The sequence below is a fragment of the Cololabis saira genome, chromosome 4 (genome assembly GCF_033807715.1).
Source record: "Cololabis saira isolate AMF1-May2022 chromosome 4, fColSai1.1, whole genome shotgun sequence".
In the NCBI taxonomy this organism is placed as follows: Eukaryota; Metazoa; Chordata; class Actinopteri; order Beloniformes; family Belonidae; genus Cololabis; species Cololabis saira.
The window spans coordinates 7,020,451-7,046,556 of record NC_084590.1 but is presented as its reverse complement, the minus strand read 5'-3'; the positions used below and the strand labels follow the sequence as shown (position 1 = coordinate 7,046,556).

At 46.1% G+C, this 26,106-nt stretch overlaps 1 protein-coding gene across 1 annotated transcript; it reads right to left on the bottom strand.

Annotated features, from left to right (window-relative positions):
* Positions 1-924: 924 nt before the first annotated feature.
* On the bottom strand, positions 925-26,106 carry LOC133441430 (A disintegrin and metalloproteinase with thrombospondin motifs 8-like). The gene is made up of 9 exons (XM_061718710.1): positions 25,143-26,106; positions 21,992-22,231; positions 17,210-17,342; positions 16,902-17,069; positions 12,247-12,539; positions 11,006-11,192; positions 9,059-9,231; positions 8,079-8,254; positions 925-5,610 (listed from the first exon to the last, which is right to left on the bottom strand). The coding sequence occupies exons 1-9, from the start codon at positions 25,899-25,901 to the stop codon at positions 4,872-4,874; spliced, it is 2,868 nt and encodes a 955-aa protein (XP_061574694.1). The 5' UTR covers positions 25,902-26,106; the 3' UTR covers positions 925-4,871.

Sequence of the window (26,106 nt, the reverse complement as noted above, 5' to 3'; positions counted from 1 at the left end):
TAAAGCCTATAGTTAGTGTTAGTAAACCTCTAGTTAGTGTTAGTAAACCTCTAGTTAGTGTAAACTCTAGTGTCTTAGGGCCAGTAGTCATAGCTACAGCAATAGAACAAGATTATAATAGTTAGTCTCAAACATAGCTTCGTGGTAGATATGCTGCTATAGGCTTATGCTGCAGGGGGGGCCGACATGATCCACTGGGCGGTGCCCCTCATCCTTCTTCTCTTCTCATCTTCCATTTTTTAGTGTATCTCATCACCATCATTGTTGTCCATCGTTCTTGCAGTTTGTTGTGCTGGTCTGCCCCCCCCTCCTCCTTTTCTCTTCTGTACATGTTTGCAGGCCAGAGCTTCAGGAGCTGCATGTTGACCTCCAGTTCCCCCTCTGATCATCCCACTGCTGCTTCCACCTGTCTGTAAGTCTGGTAGACGCCTGCTGACATCCTGGCCTGGATGTTGGTCCACATATGCAAGTGAGCCCAACTTCACCCCCACCCCGTTGGTTCTGTACTGGTGACATGACTGTGAAAGGCATGTGTGGCAGGGTGGAGGAGCTGCAGCCACTCAGGCTGATTAGGGCACAGGTGGGCCCAATCAGCCTCTCCACCCTGCCAGCCTTCATAAGGCATGGCTGCCCAGCAGCAAGGGTTCTCCTGTGAAGCTGCTGTGAAGGTGCTTGTGCACGCGTGTGATTTGGGTGAATAAAAGGGTCTGCACGAAACTCCGTGTCTCTCCGTCCTTCGGTCGGGCCCCCGTGGCCTGACAGCATGGTGCCAGACCCATTTACTGACAGAATTTTTGCAACGGGAACGGAAATGCCGGGCCCGGCTACAGACATGTAGGACCAGGTTTGCTCTCAGCTATCATGGAGGACACTCTACAATGAAACGGAGCCTTTACTGACATAAATGTGTTTATTTGACATTTTTATAACCCAAAACAAACTCAAAGACAGCAGCATCTGCCATGTTATTTACATGTTCATGGTAAAAACTGTACAAAAATAAATAGCTTTAAAAGCTGTAATAATAAAATAGCATGGTCCTTCACTGAAGGGATGACTTTATCTTATATTATACTGTAAATTAACGACAGGAATGAAAGAACAAATATACATACAGGAGTCCGAAAACAACAAAGAGCACTTCCATTTGTCGACCAATAAAGGTCTGAAAAGCAATAGACTTGGTGTTACATTGTTCTGTCCAACACAGACGGTTTGATTTTGCCCAATAGTTGCCCAGCTGGGTCTTGTAATCGTGAAGACTATCAACAATCCGGTCAGGAGTGGATCTAGCCAAGGAAACCATGATGATGGAAAGGGTTTTGAAGAAGTACAGTGGCAAGAATTTTTTTTTCAATTGACATAAATTTGCCATAAAATGTTCACTAATCTTCATAGAAGTCATCTGAAGGCTGAGGACACACGGTCCAGAGTAGTTCCTACGTAGAAGCCTGGACAGAGATAAAAGGTCACCAATCTCCCGACAACCATCGGCCCACAGTTAAACTGTCCAGAGATGGAAACAGTTTAGTTCTGTAGCTGCTCTGGACATCAAGGTGTTCAGGTGACTCCAAAGACAATGCGGAATCCTCAGTGAGGTCAAGAAGAGCCTAGGAGGAACATCTCTGTTCATGAGTTTACCATACAGGACTCACTGAACGGGGAACCAGGACTAGAGGAACCCCGACAGCAGGTGACTAGCCTAAACCCAGGAGAGGCTGGGTGAGGCCCAGAAGATGCTCCTCACCCAAGGTTTGCAAAAAAACACCCTGTTAATCTGAAACGCCACTGGGAAAATGTTTTGTGGACCGATGTAACAAAGTTTTACTTTGTTGGCACAAAAAGGTCAGAATTTACCAGCATCAAAACATCGTCCCAGTGTTCAAGCATGGTGGAGGTAGCGTCATGCTGTGGACTTGATTCACTGCCTAAGGCAAGGGCGTAGGTTTGGTTTCAACATTGGTAGGGACGATATAACAGCATAACCTGCATGTACACTTTTTACTGGGGACAGGACATTAATAAGACCAAACAGATTGGGTGAATGTGGTGTCAAGCCATCAGCCAATCAAACGTGCGTTTGAGGAAAAAAAAATGGACCGGCAAATTCAGCAAGTGAAAGGGGGTAAATGTAAGTCTAAATATAATGAAAATAATTCACTTAATAATGGTTGGGTCAATTCTATCCTTACAACATTTGGGAAGACAATCTAAATTACCTATATATCTGAACTCATTATATAATGCAAATAAGGTTGCTTTAAAGTAGGTGGGGACAATTTGAGCCTCCTGAAAAGTTGGTAGTGTTATGTCCCTACCGTCCCTATGCAAACCTACGCCCTTGGCCTAAGGACACGGACCACTGGGCAACATTAAGGGGAATACCATCAAAGTCCCAAAGTTTACCAAAACCTCCTCCAGGGGATCCGTCCAGCAGCCGAAGCTCGGTAGAAGCTGGCTGATGCTGCGGGACAATGACCCTAAACATGGAAGTAAATCCACCATAGAATGACTTCCGAAAAAACAAATCCACCTTCTGGAGTAGTGCAGTCAGAGTCCAGCCCTGAACCCCACAGAGATGCTGTGGAATGAGCTCCAGAGAGACACATGGATGGTCCACAACTCCCACTGCTGCTGACGGAGCTCCAACCAGCTGGGAACTCCAAGGAGAAACCTACTTTTCCCTCCGGAACTGTGAAAGTTTTATCACTTAGATGAAGATCTGCTCACATTTTATTGCAAATTAACACATAAAATCAGTAATGACCTTTTTGTTGCCGCTGTATTTCATGAGAGAAGTTGAAACTATAAATGTTTTTAAGATGAGAATCTTTGGGAGTCAGATACCAATAATCAGCTGTGATCACTGGCCTCTCTTCTTCTACAGTCTAGTTTAGATGGTAAACATTTTGACAGGAACTGGGTATCCCTGTAGCTTTAGGAACCACAATCTCCAGGAGGAAAGCATTTACCAAAATCACATTTGTCCGCCAGTAGAAAAGAGGAGAAATCCCCCATGAGCAGGTTCCCCGGAGGCTGAAGGCTCGATGGGGCGTACTTACCCCAACATCCAGGCGAAGGGCTCCATCAAAGCTTCAAAAGAGTTCTGGAGGACTGGAGGTATATTTACACGGTACCGGTTTTTGACAGCAGGTTTCATGTTCTAGACCCCTTCTTTGTAAGAGGTGCTAGAAAACTTCTGGTTGTGGAGAAAGAACACGCCGCAGCCTTTGAGAGCCGCTACACTCACGTGTGCATCCTGAGGTAGATTTACATCACTCTAATTTCAATAGTGGTTGTCAAATGTCAACAAAAGATGAAAAAATAGACAATAATCATATTTAAAAACAAAAAAACAACAAAAAAAACAGCCTTCGATGTCACAACTCTAACGTAAATAGATCGTACAAACATCTGGACCAATCAAAGGCTCTGACCAACTCTGCTCAGAAGTAACACCTCCATGACCGAAGCACGCTATGGATCAATGCCACTTCTGACCACATGGAGGCAAACATCGGCTGCGTAAACAAAAGAATGACGATACCGCGTTATCGGCCGGGGATGGTCCGGTACGTCCTGTGATACCACTTTGTCCCACTAGAGGTGAGCTTGATTGCGTCACACACGAGGGGCCCACACATGAACCTTCTGCCAATATACTGCCCCAATCTGGTCAGAAGTAACATTCCGACATGAAGTTTGATAGAAAACTATTAAAAGAGTACAAATGACTGCCTTGTGAACCTTATAAGGTCAACAGGAAGATTCTGGATCAGACAGACCATTTCCAGCGACCAGTTTCCAGTGCTGGTTCAGAACCAGCGCCCAACGTAGCACCAGCCAACGGCAAAGAAAGCACCAACTGAGGCAACATGAGTATTTTTATGGAGCCTCCTCAACCCGGGCGGGATAGATCCAGGTCTTGGCAGTGTTCATAAATACTGGATGATTCACAAGCTCAACTTTTATTTCCAGGAGCGGTCCTCGTTACTGACGACCAACTCTGGTTGTGATCTGTTCTACGATGTGATTCGGTGGAGTTTGTGGGGTTACTCAGCTAACCTGTTTTTCATTAAACTGGAACTGGAAAAAACTGGTCTGAGCTGGGCTGTATTCATTACACTGCATAGAAATGTAAGGTGCCTCCAGCTCCCAGCCAGCATGTCCATGTGGGACCCACCTGGGAAATAAGTGGTTCTGCTTGGGTAAAGAGTGGGCTTAGGCATGAAATGGGTTCTTTATAGTTTCAGTATTATGGATCCCACATGGGAGGCCTGAGTGGGTCCCAATTAAGTGAAATTAATGGGAAGGAGCTATTGGAAGGACAAATTGACCAATTGGGACCCAGCTAAAACCAGGTAGATACCAGTCACAGGTAGGACTATCACGAAACCTGCAGACAAACCCATGTGGGACCCATTTAGCTTATATAGGGCCTGCACAGAAATGCTGGCTTGGATGACTTGGTTCTGAATTGGCACCATCAGGTAAAGTGAGCTGAAGTGACCCTCTTTGGTGGACCATGGTTCTCTGAAAAACTTTAAGGTTCTCTGAGGTACCGTTCAAACCACGTTGGGAGTACTCCACTGACATAATTATCTGGTGATGTATCGGCTCTGTAAATATGGAGCCCACGGTGAACCAGCACCAGGATCTAGTTGGCGGAAAAGGCTGAGGTTTGAGCCTCTATCTAGTTATTTTGCTGTTCTTTTTGGTCAAATTGCAGCTTTTTGTGATTGATACCGTGGCATTGTATTTGGCGTTTGCAGGTGTTTGTGCCTTTGGGTCAGGTCCCGGTACAGCCAGTCACTAATCCATCCATGCTTCGTATGTGCACGCAGACCGAAAAGGGAGAGTTTTGCTGTTCTTCATAAGCAGTCCTGGTTGTTACACTCTCCAGAGACTGGATCTGGGATTTTGTTGGGATCACACCTCTCCGGTTCAACAGTGTTCCCAGTATAGTCTATGCAGAAGACACTGCGGCGGCGCTCCCCCTGGCCACAAGTTCGTGAGCAGGCCGACCAAGGCCCCATCTGCCAGATGGGGCACGGCAGGTCCCCGCAGGGCCTGATGTCCGTAGGCTTCAGGTCTTTCTCACACTGGCTGGAATGGAAGCCTTCACTGTCTATGCATTCAACACTCCTCCTGGACCACCCAGAACCACAGCTCTTGGAGCACTCGGACCACTCGCCTGCCATCCAGTCAGACACACCGAATGTACCGATCATGTGCCAAGATAAGTCCTTCTTGTCTTTGGATTTGCTGAACGTCACATCCGTAGGGATGAAAAAGGAATATTTGACCTTGGGGGGGTTGGCGTCTCCGCCGGTGGCCAGGATTTCAATAGTGATGGTCTCCTTGAGTTGACTGAAGCTCTGGATCCTCTCCAGCGTGGTGGAGGAGCCGCTGTACTTCAAAACGGCACCCATGACTGGGATGTCCTGCTCCATTGTGGACACGGAGAAGTTCCCGTTCAGGATGTAAGTGCCACCCTCCCTCTTCATGGCCAGGTAGTTCCCGTCATGCTTGATTCCTCTGTTGCTCCGCTGTTTGATGTCAATGTTGGTGGCGCCAACGGGAATCGTGACGATGTCGTTGTACCCATAGCTGACAGAGAAGACAAAGAAGAACAGATTTGGATCATCCTTAGGACAAACTTAGGTAAAGTTCACAACTGAGAAGAGATGCTAAAAATGTCAGATATCCCACAGTGGATGTTTGCACTTGGGTGCTCTTACCCTGTAACCACACCACCACGTTGGCAGTGTGGTTACAGGGCAGGGCTTTTGGTACTTCATCTGTACAATCCAAACCATGTTGTTTGAGAGAAGATTGTGGGCGGCGAAGAGTGTTTCCAAATGCTTGTGCTGGTTTCGCACTTGCTTTCGTCGTGGGTAGTGATGTGTACTGTCCACCAATCAACAGATTGTATCGTGTGACTCCAGTAGCTCCACCCTCATCATATTGTGCCATTTTTCTATGGACCCACAAATAACGGGGGCCCAAAAATTGTATGCATGGTTTGGTTTAATAGGATGGATGATGGATGGATGGATGGATGGATGGATGGATGGGGGGTGGAGGGACAAACAGGTAGATGGATGGATGGATGAATAGGTGGATTGATGAATAGGTGGAGGGGGGATGGATGGATGGATGGATGGATGAATGGATGGATGAATGATGGATGGATGAATAGATGGAGGGGGGATGGATTGATGGTGGATGGATGGACGAACGGACGGATGGATGGACAGATGGATTGATGGATGGAGGGATGGATGGATGGGGGGGTGGATGGGTGGATGAATAGATGGATGGATGGATAGATGGAGGGGGGATGGATGGACGGATGGATGGATGGATGGATGGATGGATGGATGGATGATGGATGGATAGATGGATGGATGGATGGATGGATGAATGGATGGATGGATGGATGGATGGATAGATGGAGGGGGGATGGATTGATGAATAGATGGAGGGTGCATGGATGGAGGAATGGATGGATGGATGGATAGATGGAGGGGGGGTGGATGGATGGATTAATGGATGGATGGATGGAGGGAGGGATGGATGGATGGAGGGATGATGAATGGAGGGATGGAGGGAGGGAGGGATGGATGGAGGGACGATGGATGGAGGGATGGATGGATGGAGGGAGGGATGGATGGAGGGATGGAAAGATGGATGGATGGATGGATGGATGGATGGATGGATGGATGGATGGAGGGATGGATGGATGGACAGATGGATTGATGGATGGATGGATGGACAGATGGATTGATGGATGGAGGGATGGATGGATGGAGGGAGGGATGGAGGGAGGGATGGATGGATGGATGGAGGGATGGATGGACAGATGGATTGATGGATGGAGGGATGGATGGATGGAGGGAGGGAGGGATGGAGGGAGGGATGGATGGAAAGATGGATTGATGGATGGATGGATGGATGGAGGGATGGATGGATGGATGGATGGATGGATGGATGGATGGATGGATGGATGGAGGGACCAACAGGTAGACCGTTTCCAATGCTCTTTCTGCTCCCTGCCGGCTGTGGTTTCACCTGCAGCGTTGCAGGCAGGACGATGGAGACTCCATGGTTGCGGCAGGTTGACGGAAGAACCGCCTTCCACGTCACATTTACTTCTAGAAGGCTTTCGTCTCAGGCAGAGAAGTTAAGGCCTGTCATATGTCTCCAACCTACTCCACCCCCCACTCACCCTTAACCCCTCACTTTCAAACCTTCACCCCCCATCCTTCGCCCCCTGACCCCCACAACTTCCCCCCACCCCTACTGCATTTGCTGAAATGTGCTTAAATGTTCGGTTCTGCTGGCTCCGTTTTCATTCCACACAACTTCGTTACTGACACTGATGAATATACTGTTTTTACGTACTTTGACGGACTATAACTGTGTACAGTAATCCCTCGCTACAACGCGGTTCACCTTTCACGTCTCGCTGCTTCATGGATTTGCATTGTGCATCGTGTTCTGCATTCTGATTGGCTAAACAGTCTCCCCGCTTCTTCACTTCCTGTGTCAATAACGTTGGTTGCTTAGCAACAATGCTGAGAACGGTCAATGAGCTTCAGCAGCAACTCAACAACGGGAGCCTTTGATGAATCGTTCATTACAGTCTCAGATATAATCCATGGTGGGATGTCAGTTTATGAGAATCTTTTTGCCCAGAAGAACAGCGACAACAACGACCCATAACTATGTTCTTCTCTTGAAAAAACACACCTGCACCGCGGCTTTAGAAGAACAAGACGCTACAGAGCGAGTCAGGATGCAGCGGCATCAGAAGAGCAGTGAAATACACACCAGTCACAATTTGTCCTACTGTACTTATTGTATTTTTTTTCATAATCATTTTTCATTTTCTCCTGTTCAAATCCAATTACTCGGGTTGCGGTGGGGCGGGGCTGATCTCCGCTATTTGAAACGTTGTATAATAATTGTAAAAAAATAAATAAAAGGTTGCTAATTTGCGGATTTCACTTATCATGGGTTCTTTTTGGAACGTAACCCCTGCGAAAAAACAGGAATTACTTTATTGCTCTTACTTCGCTTTGTTGTAGGAGCCTGTAATCTTCCTGCAGCTGAGTCCACTGCCGTCACACACTCCACACTTGTCCACCCTCTTGTTGGATCCGATCACGTGATCACAGCCTGCTTTCACACACTGGCCTTGGACACACACGGACGTGGTGTCCGGGCCACAGGTGGTCCCGTCAATCACCTGCAGAGACACACCCACAGCTACTACTTTACGTGCTCCAGTTCACAAAAACGACGTTAAAAAGAACACAACATTCTGTGAGCAATCCTAAGTACCCTCTCACTGCTTGAACAAGATTTAAGAAGGTACATTTCAGCCAGGTTGTTGGTAATCATCGTCATTATTGATGAACGGATCATCAGCAGGAGTGCAGACCTCTGGAAAGAGATGTTTGCCAGTTTGCTGGTCTGATATGGTAACACAATGCCAACAGGGAAATACATCAGCAATGTTCTTAGAGAAGGAACTGTTGCTTCACATGAATCTAGACGTTTGTTTCTTGTTCTTGTTCTTTTTTAAGTTATGGATAAGCCCTGAATGCAGGCATTGTGGCAAAGAATTGTCAAATTGGTCTGATTCACCACCCGAATTGGCACAGATTACTTTTGTAATACTGTATTTGACCCGGTCTTTGTACGTTTTGACCGTATAGAAACGTAATTCTTGCCATTTTAAGAATGAGATGTACCTGCTGTATTCTACTGCCCTTACTTTTTAACAACTGGTGCTTTTTATTATTTTACCTCTTTTCTTATCATTTTATTTCATTTTATTTTATTTGTTATTTACTGTTTAATTGTGTCTTGCCGCTTTTAATGTTGAAGTAAAGCACTTTGAATTACCTTGTGTTGAATTGTGCTATACAATACAATACAAATAAACTTGCCTTGCCTTGCCTTCTTTATGTTGTAAATCTGTTGTAAAGACAAAATTAGCAGCAGTCTAAAAGCGTGGCCTCTGATTCGCCGCGAGCAGGTGCTGTACCTTGGATTCAAAGACCTTGAACTCGCTGCTGCCTCTAGCCCTGCAGATCAGCTTACATCTGTCTCTGGGAGAAACGGCAGCGTACTTTGGAATCCACTGCTTCATGTTCCCGTTCTGGTCCAGGTAGTTGGCGCTGTTGTACGCCTCACACTGCTCCTCCCTGAAACTTTTACCTGCCAGGAAGAAGAAAACACAACAGAGAATACAATCAGACCGCTGGCATCGCCAGAACAGGAAGGATGGGAAGTCTTACTTTCACTTCAAGTTTGGATGAAAATGGTGGAAATTCGAGTGTTTTTAATTTAGCAGCTTGAAAGAACACGGAAGAAAAATGACTATTTTTGGTCTGTTATGTAAGGATATAATCCAAAGTATGAATCTTATCATGCTGTGTACGACTAACTATCCACTTGTTTAATTCTATGTTGTTGGGATTTTTTTCTCTTCTTTGTTTTTGTTTTCTTTGTGTTGAAATATGACAAATATGATCCGTTCATAGTTGGTCTCAGTATTAAACAAACCTCAGATGAACAACATGCATATAACCGACCAGCAATCCGTTATTTAGTGAAGTGAAGCCAAAAAGATGTAAAGAATTACGAGCAATCCCAACAATAAGAGACTAAACTACTGATCATCTTCATTGATGATCTGATCATCAATTATGAGCTGATCGTCATTGATTAACTAATTGTCATCATTGATGAACTGATTGTCTTGATGAACTAATCATCAATGATGAGCTGATCTTGTTCATCGTTTAAACCGTATATTAATCAGGTTTGTATAATTGTGTTTTTCCATCTCCGTAAAATCGCAAAGATTAGGAAAATCTTCTCCCAGAGTGATGCTGAAAAACTAGTTTATGCGTTTGTATCTTCTAGACTAGATTACTGTAATGTGTTGCTAGCAGGATGTCCAAGTAATTTGCTGAATAGGCTTCAGCTGATCCAAAATGCAGCAGCGCGAGTGCTGACAGGAATCAGCAGGAGAGACCACGTCTCTCCAGTGTAAAATTCAGAATCCATTTCAAAATTGTATTACTTGCGTATAAAGTCCAAAACGGTTTTTGGTCCGCGATATTTGCAAGACCTGATAGTGCCTTATGTTCCTAACAGAGCTCTCCGTTCTCGGAGTGCAGGTTTACTCGTAGTTCCTACAGTATCTAAATGTAGATTTGGAGGACGGTCTTCTGCTATCAGGAACCGTTACTATGGAAACAACTTCCAATCTGGGTTAAGGAGGCTGACACCACCTCCACCTTTAAAACCAAACTAAAAACCTTTCTGTTTAGTAAACCTCTAGTTAGTGTTTAGTAAACCTCTAGTTAGTGTTCAGTAAACCTCTAGTTAGTGTTAGTAAACCTCTAGTTAGTGTTCAGTAAACCTCTAGTTAGTGTTAGTAAACCTCTAGTTAGTGTTAGTAAACCTCTACTTAGTGTTAGTAAACCTCTAGTTAGTGTTTAGTAAACCTCTAGTTAGTCTTACAAACCTCTAGTTAGTGTTAGTAAACCTCTAGTTGGTGTTAATAAACCTCAAGTTAGTGTAACTCTAGTGTGTTAGAGTCAGTAGTCGTAGCTGCAGCTATAGAACAAGACTATAATAGTTAGTCTCAAACAGCTTCGTGGTAGATATGCTGCTATAGGCCTCTGCTGCAGGGGGACACCGACATCATCCACTGAGTGGTGCCCCTCACCCTTCTCCTCTTCTCTTTCTCAGTTATTAATTAGAAGTATTTCATAACCATCACTGTTCTCTATTGTTCTTGTAGTTTGTTGTGCTGGTCTGCCTCCCCTTTTTTTCTCTTTTGTGCATGTTTGCAGGCCAGAGCTTCAGGAGCTGCATGTTGTCCTGCAGTCCCCCCTCTGATCATCCCACTGCTGCTTCCACCTGTCTGTGTGGATGTCTGGTAAGATGCCTCCTGACATCTTGACCGCTCGGGCCTCACCTTCATTGTTGTCGCATGGCTGCGTGTTGCAGGACTGGTACCGAACCCGCTGGCCCTCGCAGTACCACCCTCCATTCTGCGGCACCGGGTCGCTGCACTCCCTGTGGGAGAACTCCACCCCGCCTCCGCACGTCCTGGAGCAGCCCCGCCACGGCCCCCAAGAGCTCCAGCCACCGTCCACAGCCATCTGCGGTAACACACAGAACAAACATGAGGCAGCCAGGCCGGTGGGCGAGGGCCGGTGGCCAACGGCGGTCCACGCAGCCCAAACCGCAGTCTGGGCTCGCGGCTCTGAGGGCGCTCCATGTGCCGGCGCTCGCCGACTCCGGGCTAAATTTGTGTTGAAGCTCGGCACGCGCCTGCTGTCGGCCTCTGCCCACATTCCTGCCACATGTGTCACTCACCGCGAGTGGAACCTGCAGAGCTGCAGCGAGCAGCGGCAAAGCTCCCTGTGTATGTGTGTGTGTGTGTGTGTGTTTGGACGCTACGTCCAGATGTTTTAATGGTTTGGACCAGAAAACATCCCGGCTGCCAGCGCGTCTGGTTGTGCGATCAGAAATGCGGACAACACACGGGTAAGATGTCAAGACTAAAATGAAACACTGAGACGCATAAATGCTCTCTAAATAAAACATAAAAATGCAGCGTGAAGCAGCTGCTTTTGAACTCAGATGGATTCAGGCGTGCTGTGATCTGTACTTTCAGCCTTTTCCACCATTTCCAGCTAAAACAGCACAAACATTACCCTCTATTGCGGAATATTTGTCAAAAGACAAAAAACTGATCCACAATAAAGCTGAGCGGACAATAAAGGAGGATTATTGGCCCATTTTTCTAGTTTTGTTTTCATAATAAAGAAAGTATTCTGCTATGCTGGGTCAGAAGTTCAGAGGTACCGATAATCTAGTACTTCTGAAGATTCGAGGTGTTGGGATTTGAATTATTTGGGTTTTAAGATTAACCCTATTAGCGGGGCTAGTTATGCCCAATCCAACTCTTCCTTCACTGGTCCAGTTCCCCGGATTCAACGAGTCCTTCTAACCCGCGACTTTGTAAAAGCAAACACAGAGATCCTGCCAGGGACACTCCAACTACGAATGAAGACATCTGCAGCTGCTGGAGAACATGTGAGTGTAGCCGCTAAACTCACACTGTTATCAGAGGGAGGATGGGAATTACTTAACCCCAAACAAACACGTCCTGCTGTGATGATGTAAACTGGTTCAGAGGCCCCTTCTTACCAGCGGCTGCAGCACCTCCTGGGTCGACTTGCAGACGCCATCGAGGCACGATCCGTCTGCCCCGCAGGGTGTGCCGTCAGCCCAGGGCAAGCTGCCGTTCCTGGTGGAGCACTGCGGCGTGCCGTCCTCTCGACACCACAGCTGGCTGCAGATGTCACTGTCGGAGGTGTTGGGGCAGTGGACGAACTCTTCTCCAAAGATCTGCTGACACTGTTGGTCCAGGCTGTACTTGGTGCCCGGCAGGTCTCCCGGGAAGGGCATGGTAGTCTCTGGGATGTCCAGGAGACAGTCCCCTGTGGTGACATGAGACAATAACACCACATCAAACCGCGGACGGTGGATTTTAGGGTGCTTTCAGACCTGTGGCCCGTTTGTTTTGTTCCGATTCAGGGGCTAAATCGATACAGTTGTTTCGTTTTTCATTTGTGGCGTTTGTGTTCACAAGGCAACCGTCTGTAGCGGTTCAAAGCTGTTAACAAATGACATGAAACAACTGTTCTCTCATTGGTCAGAAATGAACGCGGAAGGAGTTTTCCTCTTCTGTACTCCGGAAAAACAACAATGGTTATAGCCCCGCTCACAGATGTGGCGCGAAGCGCAGACCGCCGACACCATAAATTGTGTATGTGCTACCGCGGAGCTCGGCATTTGCGCCTCTGCGTTTGCGCCGCGCCTGCCTGCCCGAATTGAACATTTTTTAATTCCACCGTGCCGCGCTGTGACGACATCTCGGCGCGTCCAATAAGAGAGAAGGGAGAAGAGAGAAAGTTGTATCCAATAGGAGAGAAGGTGGTGGGGGCTCTGCGCCCTACCCGGCGGTGGGCACGGCGCAAACCGTGCTCTATTTGAAAGCAGCTTATGAGTGAGTTGTGTCGGTTGCTGTGTCAACTATGTACTCACTGCAAACGAACCGCTCCAGGTCTGGAAAGGAATCGGGCCGAGACCACCTCTCCTAGGAGATCTCGGCTCGCTTGTTTTGTCCCACATCCGAGCACGATTGCTGTGTTCACATATACCAAACAAACCGATCTTTAGGGGGAAACGCTCCCTGTTTCGGAACAACTGCTCTAAACGGGACAGGTGTGAAAGCACCCTTATTCACAAAAGAACCAAATAAACTCATGAAATGTCCGACATGTGGAAACGTGGTGTTGGAGGAAACAACAGGGTGGGTGTTGAGTTTCATGGAGCTAACAAAACAGCTCAACATGATGTTTATAGCTGGTCTTGGTCTTATTGTCTACAAGTGAGGGGATATGGAGCGGGAGAACAAGGGGCAGATGGGCTTAGCTGCTGCTCCTCATCAGGATGAGCCAATTACGGTGGTCTAGGCATCTGGTTGGGATGCCTCCTGGAGACCTTCCTCGGAGAGGTCCAACCAGGGAAAGAACCCGATGCAGATACGGGACATGCTGGAGAGATTATATCTCTTGGCTGGCCTGGGAATGGCTTGGTTTCTTCCTGAAGAACTGAAGGAAGTGGCTGAGAAGAGGGAGATGTTGGCCTCTCTGTTTACGCTGGTCCCATCAACCCAAACTCGGAGAATTAGACGTAGATGGGTGGACGGATGGTTGTAGGACACTGGATAAATACTCATTTCATGTGGTGTTCTGAGATGAATTACCCAAGTTTGACAAATTCAGAGCACTTTAACGTTTAAAGGGGAGCTATTATGAAAAACAGGTTTTCTCTTGCTTTAACATATATAAAGTGGTCTCCCCTCAGCCTGCAAACTCAGAGAAGGAGGAAAGCAACCAAATTCTGCAGTGTCTGTACAGCCGCCCGGATGAGCCGTCCAGTGTGATGTGGATCTACGAGCCGTTCAGATCAAACAACAACTAACTCCAGCTGGCCGGAGCTTCCGCCATTTTTTCGTAGCGGTGTATCGCGTCATTCAGGCAGCCAATCAGCACAGAGCCTCATTATCATAGCCCCGCCCACTCAGAATCCTGCATAGATAATGAGGTTAGAGAATGGGAAGATAAAGACATGGCTCACAGGCTGAATTTCTCATTTATTTAGCAAAAACAATCAAAAGATTGTTTTTAAGACATTCAAGGCCTGTTTAAAATAGGTATTAGATGCCATAATAGGTCCCCTTTAACCTTTCTGATTCTCTAAAGCTGCATTATTAAAAGATTTTCTAAATGTAAATGAATTAATCATTCCATTAATGATCATCATTAAATCCAGTATGCTTTAGTCTGAAGCTGGCGATGACATCAGCGTTGTGGAATGAACATTCGTCTTCTTTGGAAACACTTTCCAACAGATAAAGACACATTTCTCGGTCTCCAGCTGTTGCTTTTGGCTGCGGAGGTGGGGAGCAGGAGGAAGTGCATGCTATGACTCAGTGGAAAGGAAGCTCCGCTGATAGGTCTCATAATGACACAAACAATAGGAGATGCACAACACCAGACGGGGAAGGAGCAACGGAGGCGACGCAAATGCAAGCAGAACAGACGGCAGGAGGAATGAGAAGAGGATGTGGAAATCTCTTCCTACAACCTGTAATTTGAGGTAGCGGTATGTTTAATCGGGGAAGCCTTTCTTCACGAGACGATGAGGGGAACGGTCTGTGTTGCACATCTGTGAGTCATCCCTAGTAATAAAGAGTTCTGGCAGGCGTCCACGTTGGCAGAAGGCCTCTGAACTACAGATGTGTACAAAGGTTAGCGTCGTTTCTTTAGACCCTGTTTGCTGATCGTACGTCTGACCTTTGGATAAATACAACCTCGTATGAACTTTGATATACTTCATGCTGCACTCAAGGCGCATTCCCAGCAGCGGGTAGACTGGGTAGACTTTTCCGGCACCATGACCAGGAACGGTCCTGCAAAAGTGGCCTTCAGGACCCTTTAAGCCAGGCATACACTGTGCAATAATCGGCTCGTTTTGAGCCGATTTTCCAGTCGTGCGACTATTTTTTGGATCGGGCCGGATTTCGACCCAATCGTTGGTCGTGCCTCGTGCAGTATACGTGGGGTAACGACGAGAGATTAACACCTCACGACGAGAGAGTAACACCTAACGACGAGAGATTAACACCTAACGACGAGAGATTAACACCTCACAACGAGCTCCCGATCACAAATCGTGTGCTCGCAAGAAAATAAAACGTGTTTGAAATCCTGGTCGTGCTACGACCCGATTTGCCTCATCCTTTCACAGAGAGCATGCGCAATCTCTGATGTCACGTCAAAAACTATTATTTGTAGTTTAAAGTGTTGAAAAATTCACATTACAAATCATGTTTTAATAGCAGAAAAAAACGACCGCATTTCCCACGTCTGCCCAGCCAATTCCTTGTCCAATCACGACTTGTCTAATCTTTTTTCATTTATCGCCACACAGAATGGCCCAAATTGCTAAAGCCTGATTTATGGTTCCGCGTTACACCAACGCAGAGCCTTCGGCGTAGGGTACGCGGCAACCCGCATCGTACGGGGCGCGTCACCGCGTACTCTACGCCGTAGGCTCTGCGTTGGTGTAACGCAGAACCATAAATCAGCCTTCAGTGTGTTCTGTTCTGAACTTCTCTGTTGTGTTCATTTTGCTGGGACGTCGGGTTCCTCCGCCGAGACACAACTTTTGCGGTATGCGTTCATTGGTGTGTCTAAAAATGATGCGCAGTACCCACCCAATCAGAAACGGTACGGATATTCTGTGATTTTTTTATATATTTATATAAAAAAAATAAAGGATCCCCATAACCTTTGATTGGGTGGGCAGGACGCCAGTTTGGGTGGGCATAGTCACCCCCAACCCCCCCCGCCCCAAAACCGGCCTCGCAGTTCCAGTACTCAGAAGTCCGACGTGAGGATTGTGATCGTATAGTGTGAGCAGACGTGAGGATTATGAACGTATAGTGTGAGCAGACGGAGCATCAGAGCATCGGGTCGTACAGTGTGAGACCATTAATCGTGGGCTGTGAACTTTTGAACTCAGCGATCTAGTCGTGCAGTGTGAGATGGGGCTGAATCAAACGATTTAAAATATTGCACAGTGTATGCCCAGCTTTATGGAGCTGAAAACATCACTGTAGCAGTAGAGGTACTCAAATTGACCAGCGGGAACCTCCTGGAGCGGGGACCTTGTTGGTGTTTTACGCTGATCGCTTGCATACAGCAGCAAATGTGCATCACCGCCACCTGTGGCGGTGGTCGGCTGTGTTTCAAAGGTTCTTGTGTGGCGCTACACCATAAGGGAGACAGTCGGACCTGTTAGAGGTTCCTGTCTGCCGGGGGTACCATGAGCTCCTGCTACTGGAAACGTCCAGGTCCTTTGTCTGCAGGTCCACCCCAGACCATCATCCTCCACCGCCGTGCTTCACAGTGGGTCTCGGGGGTTTCTGCTGGTTTCCTCCAAACTTAGTTCCAGACATGAAGACCAAACATGTCCATGTTGGACATTGAGGACAATGTCCTAGAAGTCTGCTGGTTGGTTCAGATGCAGTTTGGAAGACCACCTTCCAAACAAGCCTTGTGGGTGTCTGTTATGGACTTCACCTCCTTCAATCCAGTGGAAGGTGAAAAATTTTATATGTTGCTGTTCATCTGATGCCTGATTGTCACACATCATTTGGTGCTATTTGTTATGTTTTGACCTGAAAAAGTGTGGGATTAGCACAAATGCAGTGCTGAACCGTTCCTCACCATGCCCGTTGTCGAAGAATTCAGTGATGTAGAGGGCACTGCAGGGAGACCACGGTGCAGTTTTGTTGAGGCTGACAAACAGAGGAGCCATCAGGTAATGTCCTCCCAGATCTCCAAACAGCCGCTCACATGTCTTTGAATCATCGTGAGGCATGCTCAACACGTGGCCTGCAGGAGGAGAGGATACAAGGGGCAAGAATGTGACGTTTGAAGGTTTGTAAATGCCAATGGATGACTAAAGCTAACTATGTCTGAACAGGACGGCTACACACGCCCCAGCCCAAGCACATCACCACGCGTGACCTCACCAAGCTCGTGTGCAGCTGTGAAGGCAGCTTGCAGTCCGTTGTCCTCGATGACTGAGCAGCTTTTTTTGGGATCGCACATCGTTCCGACATCAGCAACACCCAACGTGTCGCAGCTCTTCTGTCCGCAAATGTCCTGCCGTACAGGCAAATGGGAAAAAGACCAACACAATGAAACCACAGATGGTAAAAGGAGAACAGGATGTTCAACTGTGAGGGCAGCCACAGGTTTCCCCAAGGTCTGGAGCCAAACCACGTTCAACCCCGGACCTGTCCGGGCCAACCCAGAGCTGGTTCAGTGGTCTGTCAGGACTATCAGCAGCACAAGAAGTCATCCTGTTCTTACATGAAATGCTCTATTAGCTGTTAATGAGTCGTAACTACCGTATTTTCTGGACTATAAGCCGCATCCGCTCTATTCTTTTTTTAAATAATTCAAAAAAGATATACAAGCCGCACCTGCATGCAAACCGCATCCGCTCTATTTAAAAAAAAAAAAGATATGCAAGCCGCAGATATTTATGTTGTTAGATTAGATATTTACTACATGTACAGAACGATTTTGAACTGTAAATGATGTACATGTTTGTACCTAAATAGATCCTTTTACACGGCAGCAACTTTGCTGATTAAAACGGGACAGAACCAAGAGAAAATAACCGGTATTCATTTATCTATTCATCTGTTTGAAATCTGCTTCTACCTACTTCTATCTGCTAAAGAAGAAGTAACGTATTCTTCTTTGCATTTATTTTGTCTTAGTTTTCCGGTTAGAGCGCCCCAAGCGGTGGAAGAAAAATCCACAGAATAGCCGCACCACAGCCCTGTTCAATTAAAAGAAGAAAAAAAACTGTGGAAAAAAGTACCTTTCTTGTTTGAGGTTGCATTTTTCCTAATTTAAGAAAAACTGAATAGGATCTTTTTTTATTTTTTGGGTTAAAAAATTCAATTCAATTCAAAAATTGCTAATTTTTGCGTATAACTGTACAGGACTGTCTCAGAAAATTTGAATATTGTGATTTTCTGTAATGCAATTACAAAAACAATTAAAGCTGCAAGCAGCGATGAACGGGCCCTCGCACTCACGGCCACCGCCCCCCATAAGCATATCAGAAATGACACCACCCACGACTTCCTATGTCAAACCATTGAAAAGTTAAAACAGAAAAAAGGGACAACAAATCAGAAGAAGGGGCGGGGCTAATTCAGGCCAATGAAGGCCAAGGACTCCATACAGAATCTGATGACACCACCCACGACTCTCTATGTCAAACCATTCCAAAGTTATAGCAGAAAATCGGGACAACCAATCAGAAGAAGGGGCGTGGCTAATTAAGGCCAATGAAGCTTAAGAACTCATTACAGAGTCCCATGACACCACCCACGACTTCCTATGTCAAACCATTAAAAAGTTATAGCAGAAAAAAGGGACAACCAATCAGAAGAAGGGGCGGGGCTAATTCAGGCCAATGAGGGTCAAGGACTCCATAAACAATCTTATGACACCACCCACGACTCTCTATGTAAAACCATTCCAAAGTTATAGCAGAAAATTGGGACAACCAATCAGAAGAAAGGGCGGGGCTAATTAAGGCCAACGAAGCTTAAAGACTCATTACAGAGTCCCATGACACCACCCACAACTTCCTATGTCAAACCATTCAAAAGTTATGGCAGAGAAAAGTATTCTAGGGGGCGCTGTTGAGCCGTTAGGCCACGCCCATTAATGCAAACCATGAAATATCAAATTTATCGCCAAGTCTGGCTTGCATGCAAAATTTGGTGACTTTTGGAGAACTATCAAATATGGACCAATCAGATGAAGGGGGTGCGCTTGTTGGCGTCTAGCGTCGCCAAGGTAACACTTTTGAAAGAGAAAAGTAATGCGTGTAGTCGCAGGATGGAGACGCACATTTTGATGTATAACACATTTGGGTTCACGATACGGTTCGGGCTGAATTAACTCTCAAAGGAATGGCATAAATTGCTCCAAAATTACGCGATTAATTCAGAATGTTCAAAATGGCCGACTTCCTGTTCGGTTTCGGCCATGGCGCCGAGAGACTTTTCTTTTAGTTGCGACATGATACAGGTGTGTTCCGATTTTCGTTCATGTACGTCAAACCGTATTATGGGGCTTGAGGCACAAAGTTTTTTCGGTCTGAACCAATCAGATGAAGGGTGGGTGCGCTTTTTGGCGTCTAGCGTCGCCACGGTAACCACGGTCAAATTTTTCGCCAGGCCTGGCTTGGGTGCAAAATTTGGTGACTATTTGGGCACGTTTAGGGGGGCAAAAAGGCCTTCCTTTTGTCAGAACAATAAGAAGAAGAAGAAGAAGAAGAAGAAGAAGAATTCCTACAGATACAATAGGGCCTTCGCACTGCAAGTGCTCGGGCCCTAAAAATGTCATACATTCTGGATTCATCACAAATCAACTGAGATATTGCAAGCCTTTTATTATTTTAATATTGCTGATCATGGCTTACAGCTGAAAAAAACTCAAATATCCTATCTCCAAAAATTTGAATATTCTGGGAATCTTAATCTTAAACTGTAAACCATAATCAGCAATATTAAAATAATAAAAGGCTTGCAATATTTCAGTTGATTTGTAATGAATCCAGAATGTATGACATTTTTGTTTTTTTAATTGCATTACAGCAAATAAAGAACTTTATCACAATATTCTAATTTTCTGAGACAGTCCTGTATTTCCCGCATCTCAAACCTAAGGTGGAGTTATAGTAATCACTTTGGACAGCAAACCATTAACAACATTAAAAACATGTTGTTCAGTGTTTCCTCCATTCAAAAATAACAACTGAAACATCACAAACTTCAGTTGTTCTGAATTGTGATGCTTAAAAATGAAAAGTGCGGTACATTAAAAATGGTTCCCCACGCGAGGAAATGCCTGGTCTCCTAGTGTGGATATAGCGTTCTCCGCCTGGCCTCAACCTCCTCCCACAAAGCTCTGATTCAAACGACATCTGGACCTGGATCTCCGGCCTGAAACCCAGCTCGGCCCGTGTTTGTACACCTTGTTCCACAACAGCAACCGCTACAGTTGTAAGCACAAACGCAGATGCCGGGACAGATGTACTGTACAGGTTTCAGATCGTGTCATAGCAGCGAATAGAACCAAAACTCACAGCACAGGACCACAAGAATGCACAGGAAAAATGTTTCCACTACACGCTCTTTTACAGAAGTTAACGGCTCCCATGACTCTGGGACATTTTCAGCCCCCGAACCCTCAGCCTTTTAAATGCCTTCACCGTGGCAGGGCTGATTTGCAGTTAGCTTGTCCACGAGGAGCCTTCCTTCCTCTACGTTTCAAAGCACGTCTCTGCAAGAAGTGGAAAAACAACCCAAAGCAGGTTTGGGTGAATGATGAGCTCCCTCGACTGAAAGCTTTTCTTGAACATGTCCAACCTACAAAGCTGCAAAATGTGTTCAGATCAGATTTACATGCTACTGTCACGCAGTATGTAGACGAATGCCAAGGCTGTCGTCGAATCAAAGCCGCACACCAAAGCAGATAGCTATAAAACTTTAATAACAGAGCAGATCCCACCCGATGCAGTATCAGCTATCACCTTGTCAGCGCTCACATACCAGATGGGAAACAGCAGCCAAGTACAGCAGAACAAGCCAATCACAACTCAGACCCTAAGGACTCATGAACCCATTTCCTGTTGAAGCATCCATAAAGCACGGTTTGTTTGCACTTTGTTGACATTCCCCTCTGCCTGGAAAAGATCACAGCTTTTCCACTTCTACAGTCTGTTTGCAGCATCCTTAGGTGACCCCAAGAGTTAGGAAAAACTCACCCTTCAATAGAAAAGCTGCCCAAAAAATAAAGCATGGCAGCGACTTTGTTGAACGGCTTTACGTTAGCACACGATGCTGCAGATAGTGGAAGTGCGGCTGAGCGGGTGCCGGTGGGTCCATGCGACGCACCGGTGACGCGCTGCCGTAACCGGCCCTGGGCTGGTCAGGTCTGAGGAGAGCAGGCGAGAGACGGGGGAACACCCTAACGTGACCCAAAGTTCTGATTTCAACAGGGTTAGAGCCAGATTTCCAGGCCCAATCTGTTCCCCTTTTTTCTAAACTCAAGATTATAAATATTTTTGATGTCAATAAAATGCAAATCTCTATTTTTATTTACAAACTTCTGCATTTAAAACAATCACTACCACTCCACTTCCAACAATGCTTTTGTATATAATCCAATATTCACAGTTATCCAACTAGATCAGCATCTCCTCTCCATCCACCCCGATGTTGCACCATTAGAGAGCAATATAATATTAAATACTGTGGAGTAACATCTCCAACCTTTCAAAGAAAAGATTAAAAAACAAACTCCTAGCTGAGATGTAAACAGCTGCTGACCCAGTACCATCAACGTCTGCTGTAGCTTATCTGTCTCTACATGTACATATAAGTACACTGTACATTGTATATACTATATATCCAGATGCTCTTTGTCCTGGTTTATGCTACATTCTGTAAGGTGCAGTGGGGAAGTGACGTCAATGCAGAGCCTCTGTTGAGCTCCGTTGGGCTGTAAGGTCCGAGGATGAAGCTCAGCCAAGAACAGAGTGACAGATAAAAGTTATTTCTGATTTTGCCCCCAGAACAACATTTGAAAAAGGAGCTCCCACTGCCGACCCTCCGGTAGCCAGAGACCTCGTAAGAAACCTTTGGACAGGCTGTATCTTTCAGCAGGTCATGGCTACATCTTTTTCAAGTACTTGCCTATTCCGGAGAGCCACTCACCTCTCTGGTGAACAGCATGGCGGTGTCGTAGTGGCCCGGGTGCCGGTGACTGGCCGGGTTGAAGAGCTGCTGCCAGGAGCAGAAGCTCCGCAGAGCCACGCCCCCGTTGCTGGAGACCTGCGGTCCCACCTCCTCGTCCTCCACCACCAGCATCTTCACCACCACCAGGTTCACCGAGTTCTTGATGCTCGGGTGCTTGTAGAGCTGGGCTGCCATGGACATGAGGGTGAGGACGTAGTGCTGTCAAAAAGAAAAAGGGAACCTTTCAAACGCTTGAAGACGGACGGCTGGAGATGTTTCTTCCCCTGAGTCTGTAGATGGTATCGGGGCATCCCTAGTTGTTTCTGGAGGCCAAGAGCTGCGGGATCACAGTGGGTGTGGGGGAAATGAGGTGTGTCTATTTCTTGGGCGGTGATGATGTTTCCACAGACGCTTTTCCAGCAGCGCTGGAGCCACGTGCGGCTGATATCCTACAGACTAAAGCGCTGCAGAGCAGCCCTGCGGCCACCCGGGGGCTCCAGGTCGGGCGAGGTCGAGCCCCCTATCCGGCAGGAAACCGTATAAATGAGCTGTTTTCATCCGGAGCCCTGTAGAACCCTATAATGTAATCATTTCCTGAAAATGTAATAACACCTGAAAATGTAATAAAATTTGCACTTAACTTAATCAAAAAGGTAATAAAACTCAATAATGTAATAACTTGACCAATAATGTAATAAAATAGCCTGACGGATATTGTTATAACATTTTTACCGATAATGTAATACCTTATTACGTTATTGGGAATTTATTACATGGTACTCAAAGTCTGAAATTTAACCCAATAGTCATTCTGGTGTTTCAAATCCAGTGTATATAACATTCTTAGATTCTTAAAACACAAAATGTAGAACTCTGGACTGAAAATTAACATATATATTACATTATCTGTCAAGTATTAGATTATCAGTTTTGGAAAGAAAAAAGACCCACCTGAAAATGTAATAAATTCCCAATAATGTAACAAGGTATTACATTATCGGTAAAAATGTTATAACAATATCAGTCAGGATATTTTATTACATTATTGGTCAATTTATTACATTATTGGGTTTTATTACATTTTCTATTGAGTTAAATGCAAATTTTATTACATTTTCAGGAACTTATTACATTATAGGGAGCTACAAGCCCCCTGAATCAGCTCTGGCATGCTTGTGAACCAAACGGTTCCTAGCACATTTAAGCTGATGAAGTCACCTCTTCTTAGTTTTCTCTTGCAAATTTATGGAGCAACAGTTCCTGAGAATTTTCTTGCAACTCTGCATGCTGATAAAGTCGGAATTTTTCTCTCATAGATTTGGAAGTCTATAAACTCAGATATGATTGATGTGCAAGTTTATCCAGCCCTAATGCCAGAAGGTCGGACAGTTCTGTCTTTTATTGTTAGACCCGACTCTCAAGGCTCAAGACAGTTTTGTAATATGATTTTAAAGAACACAGTCTGACACCAAAGTGATAATATGTCACGCTTGCCGAGGCTGATGCTTTTCTTCCACACATATAGTCACATCGGTATCGGGTAAGATATCGGGCACCAATATTGATATCAGGTATTGATATTGGGATCAGAAAAGAGACTGAAAAGCTGAAGTTATCCCTACACGTCATATTTGTAAATATGATCTCAAATGTAATTTATAGAGCTGGGTGTTTCAGACACCAAACAAGAATCTAAATGCGTCTAATTGAAATTCTCCAAGAATCACACATAAATGAGCAGATATCCAGATAGCAGATACAATATGCCCAAGGCATAAGCGAACTAAGCGGCTGCTTAGGGCCCCGTGACCACTAGGGGGCACCCAAGAGTTAATAAAATAAAATAAAAACAAAATAATTTTTTTATGTGTGAGCGATGATTCATACATTATCAAAGGTATGTTATTGTACGAAAACACAATAATTAATATTATTACATAAACAATATTATGTTAACAGACTAGAGTAGATACTGCTGCCTCTCGGCTCTATTTGTTTCATTTTATTTGTTTATTCTATTTAATAATGTCTGTTTTTGTACATTTGAATTTATTCTTATATGGAGAACATATTGACGAGGTTCTGTTTATCTAAGTTGAGTGATTTTGATTATAGTTCTAGTTTTTGTAGTACTTTGTTGTTCCACTTAATTGTTGTTCCACTTCAAATTATTGTTGCACATTGCTGTTGCAGTTTATTTTAAACCAAAAATAAAGTAGATAACGTGTTTACAGTAAATGGTTTATAAATTATCTATTTGATTATTTTGTTTCTTTTAGTAGGCCTACACTGTAGATGACACTCAGTATCACTTAGTACTATATCACTTTAAATATTAAGTGTAAATCAACCCCAGGCTGCTCTTGTAGCTGAATTTGCTCCATTTCAGATTAAAAACCATAGATGGTAAAAACCTGCCAGGCTGACAGTAGGATGATGGAAACAACACTGCTGCAACTATGCAGCTCTTTGACCTTTGACCTGTTGCTTCTCTGTGTGGCCAGTAGGGGCAGTTGCTGACTTTGCTAAATATGAATTGAAAGATTTTTCTGCAAGTTTGTTAATCTGTTGTAGCTTCCATGGTCTTAATCACTGTGGATTACAATCTAACTACAACAAAAAGTTCTTACATCTAGTTTTACAAGTGTATTTGTAATGACAGGGAAGAACATGAAATAAGTTTATAGTGGGTGTGTGAATAATCAATAATCAGTATTATTGGCAGTAATAGATCTAATTCTAAATCTAATTTATCTTAGGGCCCGGTGAGGGCTTGGGCCGGCCCTGATAATGAGGGAGAATGATGATGGAGCTGAGTTCCATTATGACCTGGGTTTCTCCTCCAGATGATGTGCAGGCCGCGCTGCCAGGCCGTGATGAAGCTCTGCGGAATGCGCTGCAGCATTTCTGGCATTTCTGACGCCTGACCCTCTCTCTTGTGGAAAATAGCGAGAGCGCTGCCAAGTTAACGCGTGTTTTCATGAAGGAGGAGAGTGAATCACTGAGAGCCGCACTCACACACGGCTCCTAATCCTAACCTGCAGAACTCTTGTTTGAGGGGAAAAAAGAGGGGAGGAACGCGGATGTTTAGCGTCTACTGACGGAGAGAGTGAGCTCATGCTGGTCTGACCTTTATTTCCTCTCCGTAGAAGTGGCTCATGCTTGAATCCGCCACGGCCAGGGTTTCTATGAAGCGCGGCGCGGAGACGAAGCGCCTCCGCCGCGGCGCGCTCCGCGCGTGCCCGCCGCCGCCGCCGCCGTGCGTAAAAGTCCCCTCCCGGCCGTCCTGGCGGTCGAACACCAGGGAAAGTGCGCGGTTCTCGGTTAGATTCCTCCTCCGGATGACATGCTCCGCGGATTCCGGCACCGACGGCCCGCTTGGGCTCGAGCGCAGTTTTTTGGGCTCAATCAAATACTCGGTCCCGTTGGTGACGAAGGAGCCGAAGATGCCGGAGCACAAACTCACGGCCACCACCGAGTCTCGGTCCTGGTCCACGCTGCCGGAGTAGAAGCAGCTCCTCAGCTGGCCCTCGGCCTCCTCGGTCCGGTTCATGCGGGTCCAAAGGTCCGAGTGCGCGGTGCGTAAAACTCCTCCGCCGGTGCGTAAAGCTGCTCCGGCGCCGGTGCGGGCGGCTCTGACGCGCTGGATGGAGAAGGACGGGGCCAGGAAGCTGCTGTCCGGGACCAGGGTGAGAGTCAGGTCTCGGCCGAACGCCCTCAGGCTGAACACCGGCTGCTCCTCGCTGCGCTTCCAGAACCGGCCGCCGGTTCTCCCGTTGACCCGGACGGGCAGCACGTCCTGGGACTCGAACCCGGAGCCGGAGCCAGAGCCGCGGCTCGCCTCCACCGAACAGAGCAAGAAAAGCAGCAAAGACACGCTGGGAAACATGTTCTGAAGGCTCAAGGAGAAGGAGAGGAAAGTGAAAGAGGGAAGTCCTGCGTCTTGCAGGAAGTGGCGCGTCCTCTCCAAACCGGACTGTATCCTCCCTGGATCAAACAGCGAGTCTTATATTTGCTTTGAGACGGTGTGGAGGTGCCTCTCTCTCCGGCCTCGGTCCTCCTGCAGCGCTCACGTTCCTCCCACTCCGGGGGTA

Bases quoted from the DNA above. Each gene is read 5' to 3' on its own strand.
- LOC133441430 (XM_061718710.1), bottom strand. From the start codon at position 25,901: ATGTTTCCCAGCGTGTCTTTGCTGCTTTTCTTGCTCTGTTCGGTGGAG. The intron at 17,343-21,991 runs GTGAGTGGCTCT...CCTGTACGGCAG, and splicing joins CCATGCTGTTCACCAGAGAG to GACATTTGCGGACAGAAGAG. The intron at 12,540-16,901 runs GTGAGGAACGGT...ATGTCACCACAG, and splicing joins ATTCTTCGACAACGGGCATG to GGGACTGTCTCCTGGACATC.